We start from the raw sequence: 18,980 nt of genomic DNA, 5'->3' as shown, positions 1-18,980 counted from the left end.
CGGAAACGTCATTGACTCTGTTGGAGGTATCGAATCGAGGGTGACAAGTAATTGTGGGATCGTGGGTGGAACAAATACTATTGAGCGATGGAGATAGAGGGGGTGGCTTGGGGGCGGAAGGTAAGAAGAATTGATTTAAAAACTACGCTCGTGGGAAGTACGGTATTTTAGAAAGGAAAGCTCGATCCTTATGTGAAGTTTCAAACGTAGAGTTCGGATGACCGTTTACCTACTCGTTCCTGTAATAAATTGTACAGTAATTGCAACTGTCTGCCAGCGATTGAAGTCGTTGCCTCTCCATTGACGAAACATAATCCTATACAAAAGACATATTTGCTAATTAAGATAAAATTGTACGTTTGACACCGGTCATTCTTCGAAACGCTACTACACCATTGGTAACTGTACATAACATAAACATAAATCAATAAATATTATCATCTCTGTCACATTATAATAAGTTATCTTACGATTCCAACTGCTCCTACCTTCTACGCTTCCTATATAGAATCATCATTGTTTCAAGTTTCAAAGTTTCCATCGAAATACACCCACAAATAAAACATTAATCACCCTCCTAGTCGTCCTACGCGTCCTATATACGCCCGTGTCGATCGAAAATCGCGCATAAATTGTTAAAAATCTTGGAGAAATAGTCTCGGAAGATGGCGTGGAGGAGAATCGAGGCAGAGATAACGGAATTAAGAGGAATTCGCGCGTATGGGCGGACGCACAAGCCGCGTAATTGTCCGTGTTAACCCACTTGGGCGTCTCCGCACGCGCATCGAGTGCGCGCGCGCGCGCGACACACGCACGTTACAGCATCTACACAAGACGACCAGTGGTGGTACGAACCAATCGTGTGCCGTCCTTTCGTCCTACGGCAATCGCGCCGCAAATATCCCGGAGAGGGGAATGGTGAACGTCGCTCGTTGGAGACCAACATGCACCAGAGACCACGTGCACCAGCCTACCCGTAAAAATTCACGCTTTTTACCGCGAATTCTCCGGTTTACGGCGCCTTTCGATGAACTAGGTTGTTAGAATCCGACGAGAGTGAGTCATTTTAGATGCAAGTGGAATATCTGTCGCATTCTGCGTCATGCTTGAGAAATTACAGTGTTGTAATACAAATTAGGGGTGTTTCTGCTACCTTCTTTGGATAGATGTTACGATATTTGTGCTCGTGAGCGATGCAGATTGATCTGTGAGATCTGGAGATCGTTGTTTTATCGAAGAAAAAGAATTGAATTTTATACAAATACAATAAATGCCTCTTGTAAAGATTTAAGGGTGTGTTTTCTATTCTACATTCGCTGAAATGATAATTTAAGTGTTACAATGCTATAATGTTACAGTGTTAGGATATTCAGGTACTCAGAAACAGATTCATATTTCTCCAGAATATTCACGTACGTCACGGAAGCATTTGTACCCCTGCAATTATTGAATTTGAGGGTTCGTTTAAATTTCCATTTACATGACAACGAATTGCTATTGGGCTCTGTTAAGAACGCTGCGAAATGGAATAAATCACAGAATTACAATCGAGTGTACGATCTCGAGCTTCGACAAAAATTCACCACCGAAAATTCTTCGACAAAGAACACCATTTGTTCACCACGAACGACTCAAATCTTTTTATCGCATCTGCCAGTTAATTAACTACAACTAGCACGCAAGCAAATCATCAAACCTCTCATCGAACGGAAACTGTTCTCCGTCAAAAATATCGTCCATCGTTCCGATCGGTGATCGATTATCGTTTTACGGACCGGTGAGCGTCCCAGATTTCGAGTAAATCACGTTAGATCGATCGATCTACGAGCGGCTGGCGCAGCGAAAAATTCGCCACGATTTCTGCTTATCGCGATGGTCTGCATTCGCGTCACGCAACCCGTCGAAGTAACAGGTGTTCCCGTGACTATTGCCCCGATTACAACACGCAGGGTGGCACCAGCCGTTGTTCCTTAGGAAACTTTTCAATCGTTTGCTATTCACCGAGCTCGGCGTTTATCGATCGAATCGATCGATCCGATCGATAGATTCCGCGGCAGTCGGCTCGACAAACGTGCGGAAAACTCGTGTCAACCTGACGGAGAACGCGATCGATGCCGTGGAAAAATCAGCGCGTATAACTCGAGTATTAGATCGCGATAAATTATGAAGGTTTGCGCCCCGTTCAGTCACACGAGCACGGAGGATCGTTATTCGATCGGCAATTAGCGGGCCACGCGTTGATCGATGACTGTAACCCTGAGAATTCTCATTACCTCGATTCTTCTCACGTTCGCCACGGCGTTCTTCGCGGGCGGCGATAATTAATCACATTACAATGGTCCGAAAAGCCGGGGTGTTTCTTGATCTGTCTGAACTAAGAGAGCATCCTAAGTTCCGCCCTGATAAATGGGAGGAAGTAAGGAAGGACGATGGAAGATGGAAGATTCTATTTAAAATTCAGTTTGGATTCGCGGTTCGTGCACTGTGAACCTTTGAAGCCAATTAATCATATCTAATCGACGTTTCCGCTTTCATTTTGTCGATTCAAGGCTCCTCCATCTATAGTACGATAGATAATTTTGTATTCTATTTCGAGTACTCTAACTTCAATCAAATAATCTTGCAGTAGGTAGTGGCGTACTTGAGAAATACGTAGATTTAAAATCTCTACCGTAAAGAATAATATGCTTCATCTGAATGTAGAACTGTTTCGTCGTCAAAGGAAAGAGCAGAAAAATAACACTGATCTAACGCTGATTTCAAAGCTTAAGATATTTCTCTTTGTCAGTCACATTATGTTCTCTGGTTCAATTGTGTAGTCAATTAATTTCTAAACGAACGAAAACTTCATCAGATATTGCTCCTTTATCTTTATCATTATTTCCATCAAATGGGAAAATTCTGTTTTGTTACAAACACAGTCTTCGATTGTTAATTGCAAAAAGCCAATAATACGAGTGAATAATTAAAGTGAATAATTAAAGTGAATAATTAAAATTATCGCTATTAATGCCCGTACTCGAAGAGGTGAATACACATCGAAATAAATAGAAGAATGATCCATTACTCGAGAACTCGGGTATATAAAACACAGGTTCATAAAACGCCTTTTACTTATTTCAATGTGTATTTACTATCCGTTGTATGGACAGGCATTTATAACTCACTTTGTATATTCATATATAATTTACAGCCAATGCACAATGAACGTATAACTTACTAATTGTCAGCAAACTTCGCAGTATGTCCGACAAAAGAAATATAATATAAAAAGGTTTCTCGTCAGACCAATTACTACCGTTCAGAGGTTAACTACCCGTCGATTAATTATAATAATCCTTCTTCGATCGTCAACCCGATACACCTCGACTGCCATAACTCCTTAGGCAAAGCTCGTTGCGCATCGCAGGTGCAAAATCCTTGCCAATGGCATTGCACCGAAGGTCAAACAAGAAGCTGCACCATCGAGACAACGGCAGCCCCTCTGGCTTCGATCAGACGAGATATCGTAGGAGATTACGAGAGCATTATCTTAATTGCCGGGCAGGAAGCTGCAGCGAGTCGAAGAGGGCGCGAAGCAAACGAAGGGGAACAAGAGGAAGGAATCGAGGGAGCCGATAGATCGAACGTCCAGCCCGATTCGATCGATGACAAGATCAGCCACGAACAATCACCGTGACTCGCTTTAATTACCGACGGTATGGTCCATGATCTCCCATAGAGAAACGACGTGGCAGCCACACGGACCACCGGCCTGACAGTATGCCAACTATGCCGCGGTTCAAGCTATGCGATCCTCGGACTCGATGACGATACCTCGTTAGCAGACGAAACGTCGCCCGGTGACACGATCGAAACGGCGTCCTCGATAATTAAAACCGCGATCGGTCGATTTGGATGGTCGATTGGCGCGCCTCAGTATTGGTTGTTGCGTAACTTCGTAAGGTGTCATGGTGATGTTACGGTTCGGTTAGAGCAGCTTCGTGCTCGTTCACAGTGACTCGGCCGTTTTTACATACGAAGACACGGATTAGGTATTGTAAAAATTGGGGAAATGAGACCTGATAGGCAATTTAGGGATATTTTGTGTCCTCATGGAAGGGGGGCGTTAATAGATTGCACATAGGAAGATGGAGGGAGGATGAAATTGATCGTGGGAATGGGAATTATTGTTTGGGGAAATAGTTTGCTATGGTGTGGAAATAAAGATATTGTATTGACTGGGGTGAAATTATTGTCATGGGACCGAATGTTTCATAGGGGTGAAGTCTGTTTGACTTTGATCCGAGATACGCAGAACGTCAGCTAAATAAAGTATATTCGGTCGTTTTAAGGAATTAATTAAAATGTTTATTAATAATGGATGGAAAAGTTAGTAAACAAAGGAGAAAAGTGAAAGTGAATGGATGAGAATTGAAATAGAAAAATATATTGAATTTTGCTGCGCATATATGCAGATTAGAAGGGAACGACATAAGTCATATTTCTTTATCCCACAATTTCCACTTATGTATTACTAAAATTGGCTTTTCATCCATACAAGGTTCTTTTGCAAGATGTTTACATTCAAAGTATTGAATTTGTATGCTGTTAGCTTTTTTCACGAAATTTCACACATTTGTCATCTGCTGTTAAAAGGCTTAAGTCTCTCTATCATACAGCTTGTTCCTCTTTTTAACTACATTATATCAAAGTATACTTTTTTAACCGCTAAATAAGATCAACAACAGAAAATCTTCGTATACAGGCAAGACATTTACTTCTGTACGTTACTCACTGGGTGAGATTTTAATCACTGCTATAGAATATTTTTCTGTTCTAACGATCGATCGAAAGGAGTTTAAACAAGGAACCCGAACGGGTGGATAAATCAAAGGTTAATCGTTGGAGTGTAGTCGGAACAGGAAGAAAGTTGGAGAGCCCGTGGTGCGAGAAATTAATGTTCGTGACACCTACACGCGATCGGTGTCGTGGCACGATGTTCCGTGGCATTGTGACACTCTTAATCGATGTCTATCGAATAGTAAGGTCGTTAGAAGCTTGTTACACAGTATACGTCTAAATCTTCCTAGGGACGGTGAAAATCGGTTCAGAGAATAGTTAATTAATTCGAGAATACCACGATTCTTTCCTGTTACGTTAAGATATCGATTTCTAAGACTGGTATAAAATAGAAATTCTGGTTGGTCGAGGTGTTCCGTGGAATTTCTGTCTGCACGAGGCGGATGTCACGGAATTCAGAATGCGTGGAATGCACGGGAAATGGATGGCGTAGCGTAACACTTGTACGTAGCCATGTGCTGCTCGAAATACTCGTGTCGGAGACGAAGGGCGTGAAAGAAACACTCTCCAGGTTGCCCACGGGCAGAGTGCCTGCTTTAATTGCCACTCTTCCGTGTTTCGTGATAACGAACCACGGATTCTTGTCGTTTATGCGCTCCTAAGAGAGAGGACAATAACGAGGTAGATGGCTTAACTGCTACTGGAAAGTAGTTTCGACAGAGTTGGAGACGATTTCTTGCCGTGGATGAAGGAAAACAGAACGAATGGGACTTTGTGTTTCATATAATAACGTTCTCTGGAATGTTCAATTTGAAATTTTTTTGAAAAACAGATTGGTCGATCACCTTTTCGTTGAATTTTTATAAATTTGTCATTTCTCTAGCTTTCTAGAGAAGTTTTTTAATAACTTTTGAATAAAGGAAATAGTTAAGGTTAGAAAAAAAAGGACTATAGAAGATGCAATATCTTTTTCATTTTTTAAATTTTTGTCATTTTTTTTCTGTCTTTTTCTTTTAAGGAACTGTTTAATGATGTTTGGATAAAGGAAAGAGTGACGATTAGGGAGCGAAAGGATAGAAGCAGGGTTGATTTCAGAAAAGAAAGAAACGCGATTCTGCGTGAGCGACCAATCCAATGGTTCCCAGTCGTTATTATGCTAACCAGTCATCAAATGGAGTCAGCGAATTCGAGTAATTCGCCGCGCGTCATTATCCAAGGTGTGGCGACGTCCGGGCTCATAGCTGGGTGGTCCACTGATTGCAAACCACTGCGTGTGAATCATGGTTTCGTTGTCGAATCCACCAACCCCTTCATCACACTCACAAAACTATATAGAACCTGAAGAAATCGCAGCAACAAAGTCTTCCTTCTCATTTCAAAACCACAATTAAAAAATTTCTGTTCTAATTTTACTAAAATTTCAATCTTTCTAGACTCTCTGAATTTTCTATATTCGTTTTTTAGAGATCGATTATTAAATAAAACAGATTGCTTAATTATATGAAATTCGTTCGTTTCAACGTAATGGAAGAATTCAGAGTAAATTACACGTTACAAGTGAAATACAAAATTAGCCTGGCGGATAGGTCAAAAGCTTCCGAAGCATTCGAACGGTAGCCATCTGACGCGTTCGGGAAGATAGGACAAGCGTTACTGATACGAAAAAGACAGACCTCGAAAGGGTGAGTCAGTTACCTGTCGTTAAAAAAAGTGGCTAACAAAGCGTGCGTTAGTCATCAGAGTGGATCCTCTAAGAAACCAACAATTTCCACAGATCAATCAGAGTCCGAATTAATTATTTTCCTGTTACTTAAAACATGCCTCGTTTTAACATGATGGATATTTGGACATTTATATAAAATATGGTGTGCACGTTTCTAATTCATCCGATTCTCCCACATAATTTAACTTTGCACCAGAAACGACGTAAAATCCACTTTACTTCTCATAGCGATTATTATTCGATTTATTTATTCCAATGATTAATTTCCTTTCAATTGTGATATATCTGATGTATTTGTTTATTCATCAAGCACATACCACCGCCAGAAAGAATTCCAAATATTCTAAAACCCATGAAAGCAACAATTGCCGTTTAATTCGCTTCTCTTAAAAACGCTGTCTTAAAATTAAGAAATCCTTAAAACCGTAAAAAGAAAGCTCTTAAAAATCGTCTGGATCTTTCGAACGCTCCAACGCCCATTAAGAGGTCATCGAGATAATACAAAAACCGCCCTGCCATCATCCATGACCGAAACTAATTTCCAACCTTCGTTGTACTCGACTCAAGTTCACGAGGAAAGAATCTAGCGAATCTGGTCGAAAGGTTTGCGCGGCAGGTGTAATCTGCAGGGTCGGGCCGCGGACCATCTGTTGTGCACGCTACCTTAAAGAGTGGACGAAGGGCCGGGTAACAGGTTGCTCGTAGCCTTCGCAACCGAGATTGTCTTGTATCGAACCGCTTAAAGATCGTCCACGGACTAATGAGCCATTCTCCTTCGATATTGGAACGGACCAGTGAACCCGCGTGTTCCATTCATGTCCGTCACACCATGATCCGAAAGCTTGATCGCGTGTCTTCTTCTTTTTTGATCCTCGAGCGCGTCCGATGACTCGTCGATTTCTCAAATTAAGCACCGACAGGCGTGTTGATCTCGAACTGGTTCGTCACCTCGATGCAAGGACGGGTAATTCGGTGCATCGTGATGATCAGGTTATCACGAAGGATCGGCGGGTCCGGAATGAAGCAGATATCGGCTGGTGCGCAGCTGGTTCGAATGAAAGATCGTGGATCTGGTGGACGTTGGCACAATAGGACACGTAGCACCACGGAGTAAAGGGTTGCAAGAAGACGAGAGTCTTCCGGGAAGCGATGAAAGACCCTCGATCCTCGATGGTCAGGTGTGCCGGTCTCCGGGGGACCAGTTTTGTGCTCCGAGCCGATGTGGCCTATGGCTTTTTTGCCCGTTCTTTATGCTGCGATCGTCATTCAGCTCGAAACTCACGATAAAACCAACTCGAGCGCGGTAATTAGGCGTGGAATGAGATTGGAATGCGTTAACAGGTATATCGCGACCGTAATACTTTCTTCCGAATTTTAATTTCAATCCGAAATTCTACCTACTGTAACTCAATTCGTCAAATTTCCTAAGAAAAAGTGCTATTCGATAGAACGATTGATCTTCTTCTATTTCGTTTTTTAATCCCACGAGTAGGGATTCCTTTTCATTTCCTAAATCTTCGGATTATTTCCTAAATAATTCCCCCGAAACGTAAAAAAATGACGGAGCTAAATGGAACATCAGATGGAGCGCTTAATAAACGATTCTTGTGTCTCAAACTCGATTAAAATTTTAATGCTCATTGGAAGTCGTGACTCGCGAAATTTTCGTTTCGTCGTCAATAGCGTTTAAAGGGACTTGAAGAAATATCGATTTCTATAAAAAAGAGTCTATGAAAAAGTCATCACTTACACAAACATCATTTTCAAGTTTCCTTTAAAACTTTTTCTATAGCACTCTATGCTACATATAAAACTGCCCGAAACATAAATCATCCCCAACATCAAAAAAATGCAAAATTCTGCACATAGAATCGAAAGTTTCCATGCGAGCGTGCATCGAAAACGTAATCGACACCATTGCAGTGAAAGTCCAGAGCGCCCAAAAATAGTTTGAAAGGCAAGTCGTCGACCTGTGCCTCTTCCAAGAGGCAGCGGAGAAATATTCTGAGAGGAAGGTCGGTCAGAACGACCCCGTTCCCTTTGTCACGAAAAAGCTCTCCCTCGTTCTTCCGTCCACGAAATCTGCGACGTTACGACCTTTTGTCGTGGAGGACAGCTTCGCATTACACCGACCGCGCGCTCGCTTTTCTTCGGGACTCTTTGCACGCCATATTCCCGGCTATACACACCAGCGTGCAATAATGGAACCTCTTACCCGAGTATATACACGCTGCGTCGGGGCACCTGTTCGATCGGACCAGTCGCCATAAAAGCCCAGGGGCCAAGGTAGCTTTTGCTTCCACACTTTCTTGCGCGGCCACGTATACACACTCGTGCGTACGAGCCGTACGAAGGGCCGTACTTGAAAGTAACGACCACCTGTCCGGCCGAACGAGAAATTTCCTGTCGATTCGGGCCCCGTCATCCGGCGGACATTCTCCACGACCAGATTTGTACGGAAGGATCCACCCTGATTTTTCGATCGTTTACTGGAGGAAGTTGGAATTTGCTTATGATTGACACTTTTTTTACTCGTTTTCGTTACTTTCACGTATAGTAGAGTTTCATTTACCGGGACGATATTTTTAGTTGATGATTAACTGAATTTTTGCCAGATAAAATCGCTTACCTGAACGTGAACTCTTATTATATAAACGAAAAATAATAGGTGGCGTGCAATATCGGTGAAATTACATTGTATGAACTCCAATTATATAAGATGTTTGTCCTTTGACAAGTTTATTTAAATGAACTTCTACTATATTTTAGCAGCTGTATTTCAAAAGTTAGAAGAATTCAGTTTTAGAAGAACACGAGAACCGTCACCTTTTTGTAAGCTTCCATAATGATTTTATTAATTTCCAAGAATTTTTCACTTTTCTGGAAAAGTTTGTTTAAATTGTGTCGTTTTTAGAATTACGTGTGTGTCTTAGCGATTGATAAAGATGGGATGAACGAGATAAGGATTAACTACGATATTAGACAAATTGTAGAATTATTAATCTTTCGTTCTCTCAGTCATTGAAAATCTCAGATGCGATGTACAAGCTTCTATATTGAGATGTATACGAGACGAGATACATAAGATGATAATCTTATCGATGGATCTGGAAATTAAAATTCTTTGACAGCAGAAAGCTAACATCGTTTTGCAATTAACACGTGCCTGAAAATACTTGATATATTAAGATCAAAGAATATGTAGGATGCATGTGACCACGACTAAACACGTTTTCAAAAAAGAGAGAAATGAAGAAATGAATATCGCATTCGACATGGAACAAAATTTCATCAATTTTAATGATTTGTCATGCGGTTCCTAATAAATTCCAGATCAAAGGATCCGCAAAATTGTGCCGCCTTCAAATGTGGATACTATATATTATTATGTGTCTAATTTTTAGCGTGGTTGCGAAGCGAGCGCGCGACAAGTCGCTTCCGCCCACCTTTGACTTTCACCGCCGTGTTTGGCGCCTCGTGAATCCGTCCAAATAACAATTTTGTCTCGAGGAATTAGAGACAAACTACTACTTCAACCCGAGCTTCGATTCAGATACCCTAAAATTTCTCCTTCTTTTCTCTGTTTTCTTTTTTTTTCTTTTTATTAGAACAGCTTATTGAAATTATTTTATATTAAAACGTTAGTTTTAATAATAATTATTGAAATTATTTTACATTAAAATCGCGATGCGATTGAAAATTAATTTGCCTAACTTTCCTTCCTTTGGGCTCAAAATTCAATGTAAACAATTAAATATAGCGAGAGCAAATGAAGGAAAACTACATTGAAAAACGAATATGTATACATTGTACACTGCAAGAATAGAATATTTATCAGTATGAACGAGTGAGTCTGCCCGTATAGGTGCTCCTGTTTATGCTTTTCCGAAGACATCCGAGCAAGGATATGCCAAGTGGAAGAATTCTACATACAAAAGTGTAAGATAATGGATGAGTTTATCTCAATGATGTGGCAAATAGATCCTTGCACTTTGTGATAGGGTCATCCCTTTCCCTGACGATAAACGGACGGACAGACTGTGTACACAAACTATATTCAAAAATTACCTGCACGTCTTAAGATAGCGTGAGTGAAGCGTAATGCTGATCGTACATACCAAATATAGACTTTGTTAAAAATAAATTTTTACGTAAACGAGGTTCGTACGATACTCACCTATTTATGATTTTTACTGTTAATTTATATTTCTATTTCATTTATATGTATATTTATTTATATAATTTATAATGTTAATATAATACAATATATGAGGTGGAGTATAGTAGATGCGAAAACCTAGTTTTTCTTTTTTCCTTTATTTACAAGTACTTTACAATCAATTCTCGCATTGAGAATTTTGAGTAAGTTTCTCTGGCGTTGCGCAGTGACATGGCTAATTATTTATAATAAGTTAATAAACTTATAATTTATAAATAATAATATTATAAATAAGTAAATATTAGTTATTAGAAATATCTAGCTGAATCTAGTGCTTAGGTCTAACGGATAGTGTCTTCTTAGCCTGCGGATCTGGTCCGACATATTAATTAATTTAGCAATTAGGGGGTTTCCATGTTTGTTAACTCTTTTGATATATCTATTACTACAGGAAGTCTAGTGGGGCGGCCGCAGATAAGTTCTGCTGCGGGTGTAAATGTCGCTGCCGAGGTACTGCTGCATTATCTTCTCATTTAAGAATCGTGGAAAGAAAAAAATCGGACCACGGGTGCCGAACGTTCGTAACCTAAGGCGCTAACTACTTCGCTGCCGTTGTCCAACCTAGTTAGTGTCGAATGGTGGTATTTGCTGTCGAGTGCCACCATATATATGTCGGAGATGCAGAGACATCGAGCCTTTCTTTTGGAAGATTTCTCAATACTTGGGCTCGGGGTGACATAACTGGTCGCCGAACGTAGCCACGGTCACGGGATGAACGAAATGTTTTACAAAGGAGGTTCCAGTGTTAAGGGATACGCTGTATAAACAATCAAGTCTTGATCAGGAGCAATGCTGGTTTATGTGGAACTGCCTAGTTACGGCGCTTGGGAATTTGTTGATATTCCCGATCGATATGTATTTGATATATGTAACTGTATCTGTCTTTTATTTTGCAATCTCCTTGGAGAGTTTACTGTCATCGTCTTTGAGTCAGTCTTAGAGAAACCCTGTGCCAGAGTGAACGTGTCAGTGTGCTATCAAAAATATATTAAAACGTACAGAAAGTTTCCCGTTGACCGTGGATTCGTTACAGAACCCAAGAATATTATTTAAAGCATTTGTTTACTTATTGTTTGTTATCTTAGTTAACCGATAAACTAATTATTTATCAAACTTTGTAAAGAAATATAATTTTATGTAAATACAACCTTTATTGAACATCATGATGGCAAATGGTAACGAAGAATAGTCTCGCGCTCGAAATCCAAACGACAATTCTACATATATAATATAATATAATATAATAATTTATATTTATATTTCATAGTTTATATGTCTTCAAACAGGTTTCAATTCATGCAATATGTGTGTAAGAGGTTTTGAATAAATTTCACGCCATCATGGTGTATACACAGTGTATACTCGTTTTTATTTCTCGCTGTACACGTATATTTATGATTCATTATTTCTCCAAAAAAATGTCTTTCTTTCAGAGGAATTTGAGATAATAAAAGTCCTATAAAGATCGTAAAATAAAATTAAAATCTTTGCAGTCGTTCTTTCGTCGATCCAATCGATCAATTTCTAATGTCAACGATCGGTAGAGCAACGGGTCTAAACGAAAGTTTAATAAGTAGTCTTTAGAAATAAGTGTTTAACGACGCGACACAGTGTGACTAAGGGGAATCAGAAAATCGTTGTGTGATTTAGCACACCCATATGGGCGAGACTCTCGGACAAAAAGCTGGATCAGAGGCAGGCAACGGTGATTCAATTGCTGGTACGTGGCAAAAGCGCGTGGGATTTAATACGCGGGGCAGGTAGCCCGTTGCTTGCCAATGAATTGAACGCGTTTGGAACACGCGTTTGCTCGCCATATGTTGTTTGCTTCGCTAAAAGACTTTTGTACGCTCTGCTAACGCGTATGAATGAACGCGTGAATGACCCAAAGGAAGAAGCTGATAGCTCGTGCCGCTCGTGAAAGCCTTTCCTCGTTTACTTACAGCAGCGGTAAATGGACGTGCATCCTGACTAAAATCATTCATTTATTTTGTTTGAGCATCGTTAAGATGAATTTTGTGAATCGATATTGCATTGCGAACAAAAGGAACAAAAGTTCCTACAGGTTTCGTAACTCGTTTCAGCTGCAACTTTCAGCATCGATCCTAGAATGAAAATTATTTACGAATACCTTTGCAAGAAATTAATTTTATTTCAGTTACCGTAACGAGATGATCGCTTCCCTGTGTATTATAAATTTGCAAATAAAGCAAGTGCAAACTCTTTTACCGTCGCAGATATATCATTCTTCTCGTCAGAAATATTCCACTTTTTGTTCAGAAATCGTGAAATCTAAAACACTAAGTGAATTTTACGGAATTAATCTGCCTTATTCGTATACACCATCGATTCCCAGATAGACCATAAAATTCGACAAAAATCCCAGTAAAAAAAACTCGACGTTCCAAGGATTTCACAACGTAAGCACGAATATGTCCAAGTTTTTCGTGAAAACCACAGAGGGACGAGTGGTTATTTCGTTTGAACCTGACATTTCCAGCGAGAAACGTTTAAAAAGAACGACTTTCGAGTATCACGGCTGGTGGCCAGGCACGTTGAACGGCAGAAAAAGTCGGCTACGCTAACTGGATAGATTTATCTATCGTTAACGCGGCAAATCTGTCGCCTGGCGGAATGTAATTACTTCGTAGGTTTGCCGTGCCGGTACGCTGGATATTTAGCTGTGGCTGGCTTCGGTTGTCCGTCGGATCTTACCTCGAATCGAATCGAATCGAATCGATTCGTCTCGAAGCCAGGACTGGCTAGCAACAATTACTTTTATCAGAGCCACAAGGGACCCCGAGGCTCTGCTTATACTTCGACGAGCAGCAACGACCGATCGGGACCCGATCGTAGTACGGATGGAGAGATAAAGCAAGCCGCGTGGTCGTTGTTTGTCGAAAGACAAAGCGCATTATTATGCACGTCGACGAAAGTTATGCGTCGTTCGGCGAGCGCTCGCGCTGATAACAAGCTCGTTGCGATATTCGAGGTGTCCGCCGAGATTACATCTCGCTGCCTTCTTGCGCTCGAATCGTGCGGCATATATAATATTTTGGAACGACTGATTCCTTATCGAAACTTCAGGTGAACTTTCATTAATTACACGACAACGAGAGTCTGGTGTGCACGTTCGTTTTTCTTTAAGATTATAGTCGCTTGATAGCTTAGGTGTTGCGAACGAAGGGTTCTGCTCTTTATTTTAGAGAATGCGTTACTTACGGGAAATTTTAATGCGCGGATAATATGCAGAAATATAGATACAAGATCTGCAAAGTTGATTAATGATTGTAACATTTAAAGAGCGAAACGAATTTTTATTCGATCGTGTTTATAAAAATATAAATTTGCATGGGTATCTGTGATAACGAAATGAATGTCATTGTACGAGATAGATATACGCGATAGTGTGAAGGAATTGCAATTAGAAATAAGTTATTTATTGGACATTTAAACATGTAGATAATATGCAGAAATATACGTACAAAATATCCAAAGTAAATTAATCGTTGGAAGGTTTTGGGAGTGAAAGAAGTTTTCATTCGATTATCGCGTTCGTTAATTGTGCCCGAGTATTTATAATAATGAAACGAATAATATTCTCCGAGGTATACGCGATAACATAAAGGCACTGTATACTACACGTTTTGAAATTTGAAAAGTAATTTACTGAATATTTTAATATCGAATGGAATGGTTGTGGTGAGTATTAGGTTTGAAAAAAAAAGATAGAAGATTTTTATGAGGTTTTAAAATCCAAGTAATTTATTTTGTATAAAATATCTCCTCTATATATAGATGATCTGCATCTCAAATAGTAGTTTATTTTTTTTTTTTTTTTGCAAAAACTAGAAAGAGTGTTACTCGCTTCGAGTTCGCCACTTCCTCTTGTTTTTATACGAATATATTTGCCACATAGAAAAAAAATAAGAAAAGAATCTATCGGATGACGACTTCACCGTTTAGTTATATAATCTTTTTCGCGTGACCTCTCTGCGAAGAACACCAAAAGACCAGTCGGAGTAATTCACCTCGCAGCGAGCCTCTAGTTTCTTTCCTTTGTTCAATTATATAGATATATATATAATATATATATTATGCAGTGACTAGTTTCTTCGAGTAACTAACAGTGATTTACGAAGAAAGAAAACGCAAAGAAAAAAATACAAAAAACGAAAGGCAAAATGAAGTATAAAATGTAAACTCTCTCTCTCTCTCTCTCTCTCTCTGCCGCATTCTCTTCCATCGCACGTTCGTTCTTATTCTATCCAAATCCGAGTGTTATCGAAATGACAACAAGAACAAGAACGCATTCGGGTACCAGCCAATTAAATATCTTTCTTCCATCTCGATCTGTATTATGGCGAATTATAATACTTCGTTTCACGCGTGCCTTGACAGCGAATCGTTCAATTATTTACAATCGACTCACGTGGCACACAATCTTGAAAATGGCACTTTGGTGCACAGTACACACGATTATTCGAACGATCCACGCGTTTCTTTCTTACTTTATTTTTATCTTCTTCTTCGCACCGAACGATATTAAACGGAAAAAGAAAAAACCAACGATCGACGATTCCATCAACGAACAAGCGTTTTCTTCGATTTCGAAAAATCACGTTTATCGCGTGTACGTCCGCTCGAATCGATCGAAGACGGAAATTATGAAGAACCAAAAAAAGAAAAAGAAAAAAAAAAAATAGGAAATAGAAAAAAACGAAGATGGCACGATAGCTTCACGGGACCGCTTCAAGCGGCTGCATCGTCTCTTCAGCAACCATTTCCTGCTTATCTTCGGCAAAATTTCTTCGAAGGGCACACACACACACACACTCTCTCTTTTTAGGATTCTCTAAGTACAGTTTCGTAAACGCGCCCATTCTCGCCGATTGTTACACGCACACGTCGAAATTATTTACAATGAGACGACGAAGGGACGGGAGGAGAAGGAAATAAAAAACGCACAACCATCTTTTTTAAAACTGAGAAGTTTTAAAACCGGCAATCGATCCGATTTTTCTCTCCATGACCCTCCCAGAGAACACGTCGTCGTTCTATAAAGTCTGGGTCCAGTTTCTCGGCGCGATGTGTCGTATCGATGATCTCGTTTAAAATTCACGGCGCTGTCCACGGGCATGAATTTTAATCGAAATCCAGGTACTCGATATATCTGTCTCTTAATCTCAGTCAAGCTAATACGATTCACCGAGAAACCAAAGCCTTCGATAATTTTCCTGCTTCTTCTACTTAATCATATTAACTCGTTTGTACTCCGATCAACGCGTAAGGCACTTCGTCGATTGAACCATTTAACAAAGTACTACATATTTAGTAAAGGAACGTGTCGAAGGAATCCAAAGACTCCTTATCTTGGGACAATCACATTGTATTTACTTTTTTGAAAAGATTTTCTCACCATGTTTTTAACAACCGTAACCCATGGGAACAGCGACACCGGGACAACCACCCTCCTGATGTTTCGTCAACAGTGACATTCTGCTGAAGGTTTTGCTGCACGATGTGCACGAATACTTCTTCACGTCACTGTGCGTCTGTAGATGCGCCCTGAGGTTGCTCCTGTCGGCAAAGGCTCGCTTGCAGTGCTGACAGCTGAAGGGCTTCTCTCCTGTGTGCGTTCTGATGTGCCCTTGAAGCAGCCACGGCCTGGAGAACGCCTTCCCGCAGAGATGGCACTTGCAGGGTAACGTGTGCGTCCTGATGTGCATCTTCAACGCGCCCAGGCTGACGTACACCTTGTCGCAGTATTTGCACGAGAACGATTTTTTCGCTTGTCCCTCGGCCGCCGCGCAGTGAAATTGTTGATGCTTTGACAGGCCGGAGTACGTCGAATAAGATTTGCCACAATCGGGACATTGGTACCTGGGCGACGTTGTCGACGAGGAAGACGAAGATGAGGACGAAGACGAGGATAAGGACGTTGTGGAACCACTGGACACCCCAATTTTTTCGATTTTCGGGTTCGCGATCGTCGAGCTTGTCGATGTACTTCCAGCGGACGATCTTCCGCTGTCGCTTCCAGGCGAAGATAAATCTTCGGGTGTAACTGGTGGAGGCGACCTGAGCGATCCAGAGCTTAAGGAACTCGTCGGTGACAAGCCACAATGGTCAGGACTGGCCCAATGAGCGTAACTCCTTGCGATCGGTCTTTGAATTGTTGGACAAGTTAATGCACCGTGCGGTGGCGGAGAAATCGATGGATGATGCTCCGGTGACGAGTGAGGGTACGCTGGTATCGGATAGGACGGATACAACTCTGTTCCCGCGTGGTGGTAATGATGATAAGCCGTCGGATAGGGCAAATAATGTGGCGGATAGAGTGGAGCTGCTCGAACCCAGGCTGGAGTCGCGTAATGCGCCAATGGTTCGACCGGCGTGTTCAAGTTTAAGGGTTCCAGCGGCGCCTTGCTCGCCATGAAGTGCAACGGCGCCGACGTGGCTGTCACCGCCGTCGATGACGAATTATCGTGCTGAATCACTTCCACTCGCGCTTTCTTCGCCACGAGATGAATCGGCGCGATGCCTACCGGTGGCGTGATCGCTTTCGTTGGATAGTGATGATGATGGATGTGATGAACAGGGTGCACGTGATTGTGCATCGTTGGAGAGACCGGCCTGGTTATCAATGGAGGCGACAAGGACGTTTTGATGACCGGCGAAGGAGACCTGGAGACGCGTTGCTCCGGTTCCTGTTGCTGCTGATGTCGCTCCGCCGTTTTACTCAGATCCTGCGGCTTTGTGCTCAGGTTCTCTGGCTCGGGGATATCGTCCATCACGACATCGATAATCTCTTCTGGAAAAGAGAAAGGGAAACGTCGTTTTAGACGATTGATTCTTTTTGATAAACATAGGATTTTGAAGAAATTTCGTCTTAGACGAACGATTATTTTCGTTGATAGGATTTGCAAGAGAAGCAAAGTTCAAAGGCTAAATTGATTTTTCGGTGGTGGAAATATCGAAAAGGAGGGGCGACATCGGAGAACGAGTTGAAATAATCAACGCTTACCTTTAATTACTTCCGGAACTTCTTCGGCTGGCAGGACATGCACTGGCCGCTTTTTCAGCGGACAGTGGCTGTAATTGTTGTTCTTCTTCGCGAAGCTCCTCGGTGTTTCTTCGACCAACATTTTGATCACTTTTTGTTTATATCCGCACTGTTAGAAGGTTTGCGTCGGCAGTTCGCAGGAACTGGGCACTGCGAAGCCGTATCACCGCGGTATTAATCCAATTATTCTCGATTGCTCGGCACAGATCACACCAAGTACAAACTGTCAAGATAATCCTGGGGTACGTGATCACTGCACTGCGACACACATATAACCGATATCAAAACAGTCCTCTTTCTTTCGTTCGCTGGTGAAATCCACTTTTTCGTAGCGAACATACGAACGACCCTTTTCGGCAACGTAATATCGATGTCCACTATAAGCTCGTCGAGATTAAACTGAACTTGACTGTTCGATCGGACACCGTGATTAAATGTGCTCCAATTAACGAACGATACAGAAACGGTATACAGGAAGAGAAAACGGGGTGAAGAAAAGAAAAAAGAAAGAAAAGGAACGAACGATTGGCGGGTAAATTCGATGATACGATGTTCGAAGGGACATAAGAACTCTTAACTGTGGAAACGGTTCGGCTGCAAACCGTCCTCTGACTGGCAGGGGGATGCGTTAGGGCCTTTTATAACAGTTGTCCCCACCAACTAGGTGCAGGTGGCCCGCACGTGCTGCCTGACCAATACAGGCCCGCGGGCCCCGCGCTACCCGCCAATAGGGGACGGTCGGTCGCGGGCCATCGACCAATCGCAGGTTGGGCATCTGTTCTGCTGGCTTGCGTATCCCCCTCTCGCTCCCATACAACAACAGGAGGTGCAGGATGTTCATGAGTGCGACGCGATTATCCTGCTACACTCTCCTCTCCTGCTGCTGTTTTCTCACTCCCTCTCTCCTCCTTTTCCTTCCTCCTTTCTTCTACCTTCTTTTCCCCTTTTTCGTACGTATCGTCCCTGTCCCTCTTGAACCAGGAGGGGGTACACAACACTCACTGTGTCCTTGTCCCTCTCGTTCTCTTTTTCGCTCTCTGTTCGGGCTCTGTTACGTTGCGTTGTTGTACAGAGAGCAGATGCTGGGGCCTCAGCGTAACGCTCACCCGCCCCTCCGCCGCAGTTGCCGCCCCTCACCGCTCGAGACCTGGCCCAACGACCCGTCACCTCTGCGCTGTCGTCAGTGCACA

General features: G+C 41.8%; 1 protein-coding gene across 1 annotated transcript; it reads right to left on the bottom strand.

The window, feature by feature from the left end:
• Positions 1 to 14,476: 14,476 nt before the first annotated feature.
• On the bottom strand, positions 14,477 to 18,391 carry LOC100649706 (protein escargot). The gene is made up of 2 exons (XM_003400017.4): positions 17,752 to 18,391; positions 14,477 to 17,538 (listed from the first exon to the last, which is right to left on the bottom strand). The coding sequence occupies exons 1-2, from the start codon at positions 17,870 to 17,872 to the stop codon at positions 16,151 to 16,153; spliced, it is 1,509 nt and encodes a 502-aa protein (XP_003400065.1). The 5' UTR covers positions 17,873 to 18,391; the 3' UTR covers positions 14,477 to 16,150.
• Positions 18,392 to 18,980: the final 589 nt, after the last annotated feature.

The sequence above is a fragment of the Bombus terrestris genome, chromosome 13, assembly GCF_910591885.1.
Source record: "Bombus terrestris chromosome 13, iyBomTerr1.2, whole genome shotgun sequence".
NCBI classification, from domain to species: Eukaryota; Metazoa; Arthropoda; class Insecta; order Hymenoptera; family Apidae; genus Bombus; species Bombus terrestris.
This window is presented reverse-complemented; position numbering and strand designations above follow the sequence as displayed.

Bases quoted from the DNA above. Each gene is read 5' to 3' on its own strand.
- LOC100649706 (XM_003400017.4), bottom strand. From the start codon at position 17,872: ATGTTGGTCGAAGAAACACCGAGGAGCTTCGCGAAGAAGAACAACAAT. The intron at 17,539-17,751 runs GTAAGCGTTGAT...TCTCTTTTCCAG, and splicing joins AGTTCCGGAAGTAATTAAAG to AAGAGATTATCGATGTCGTG.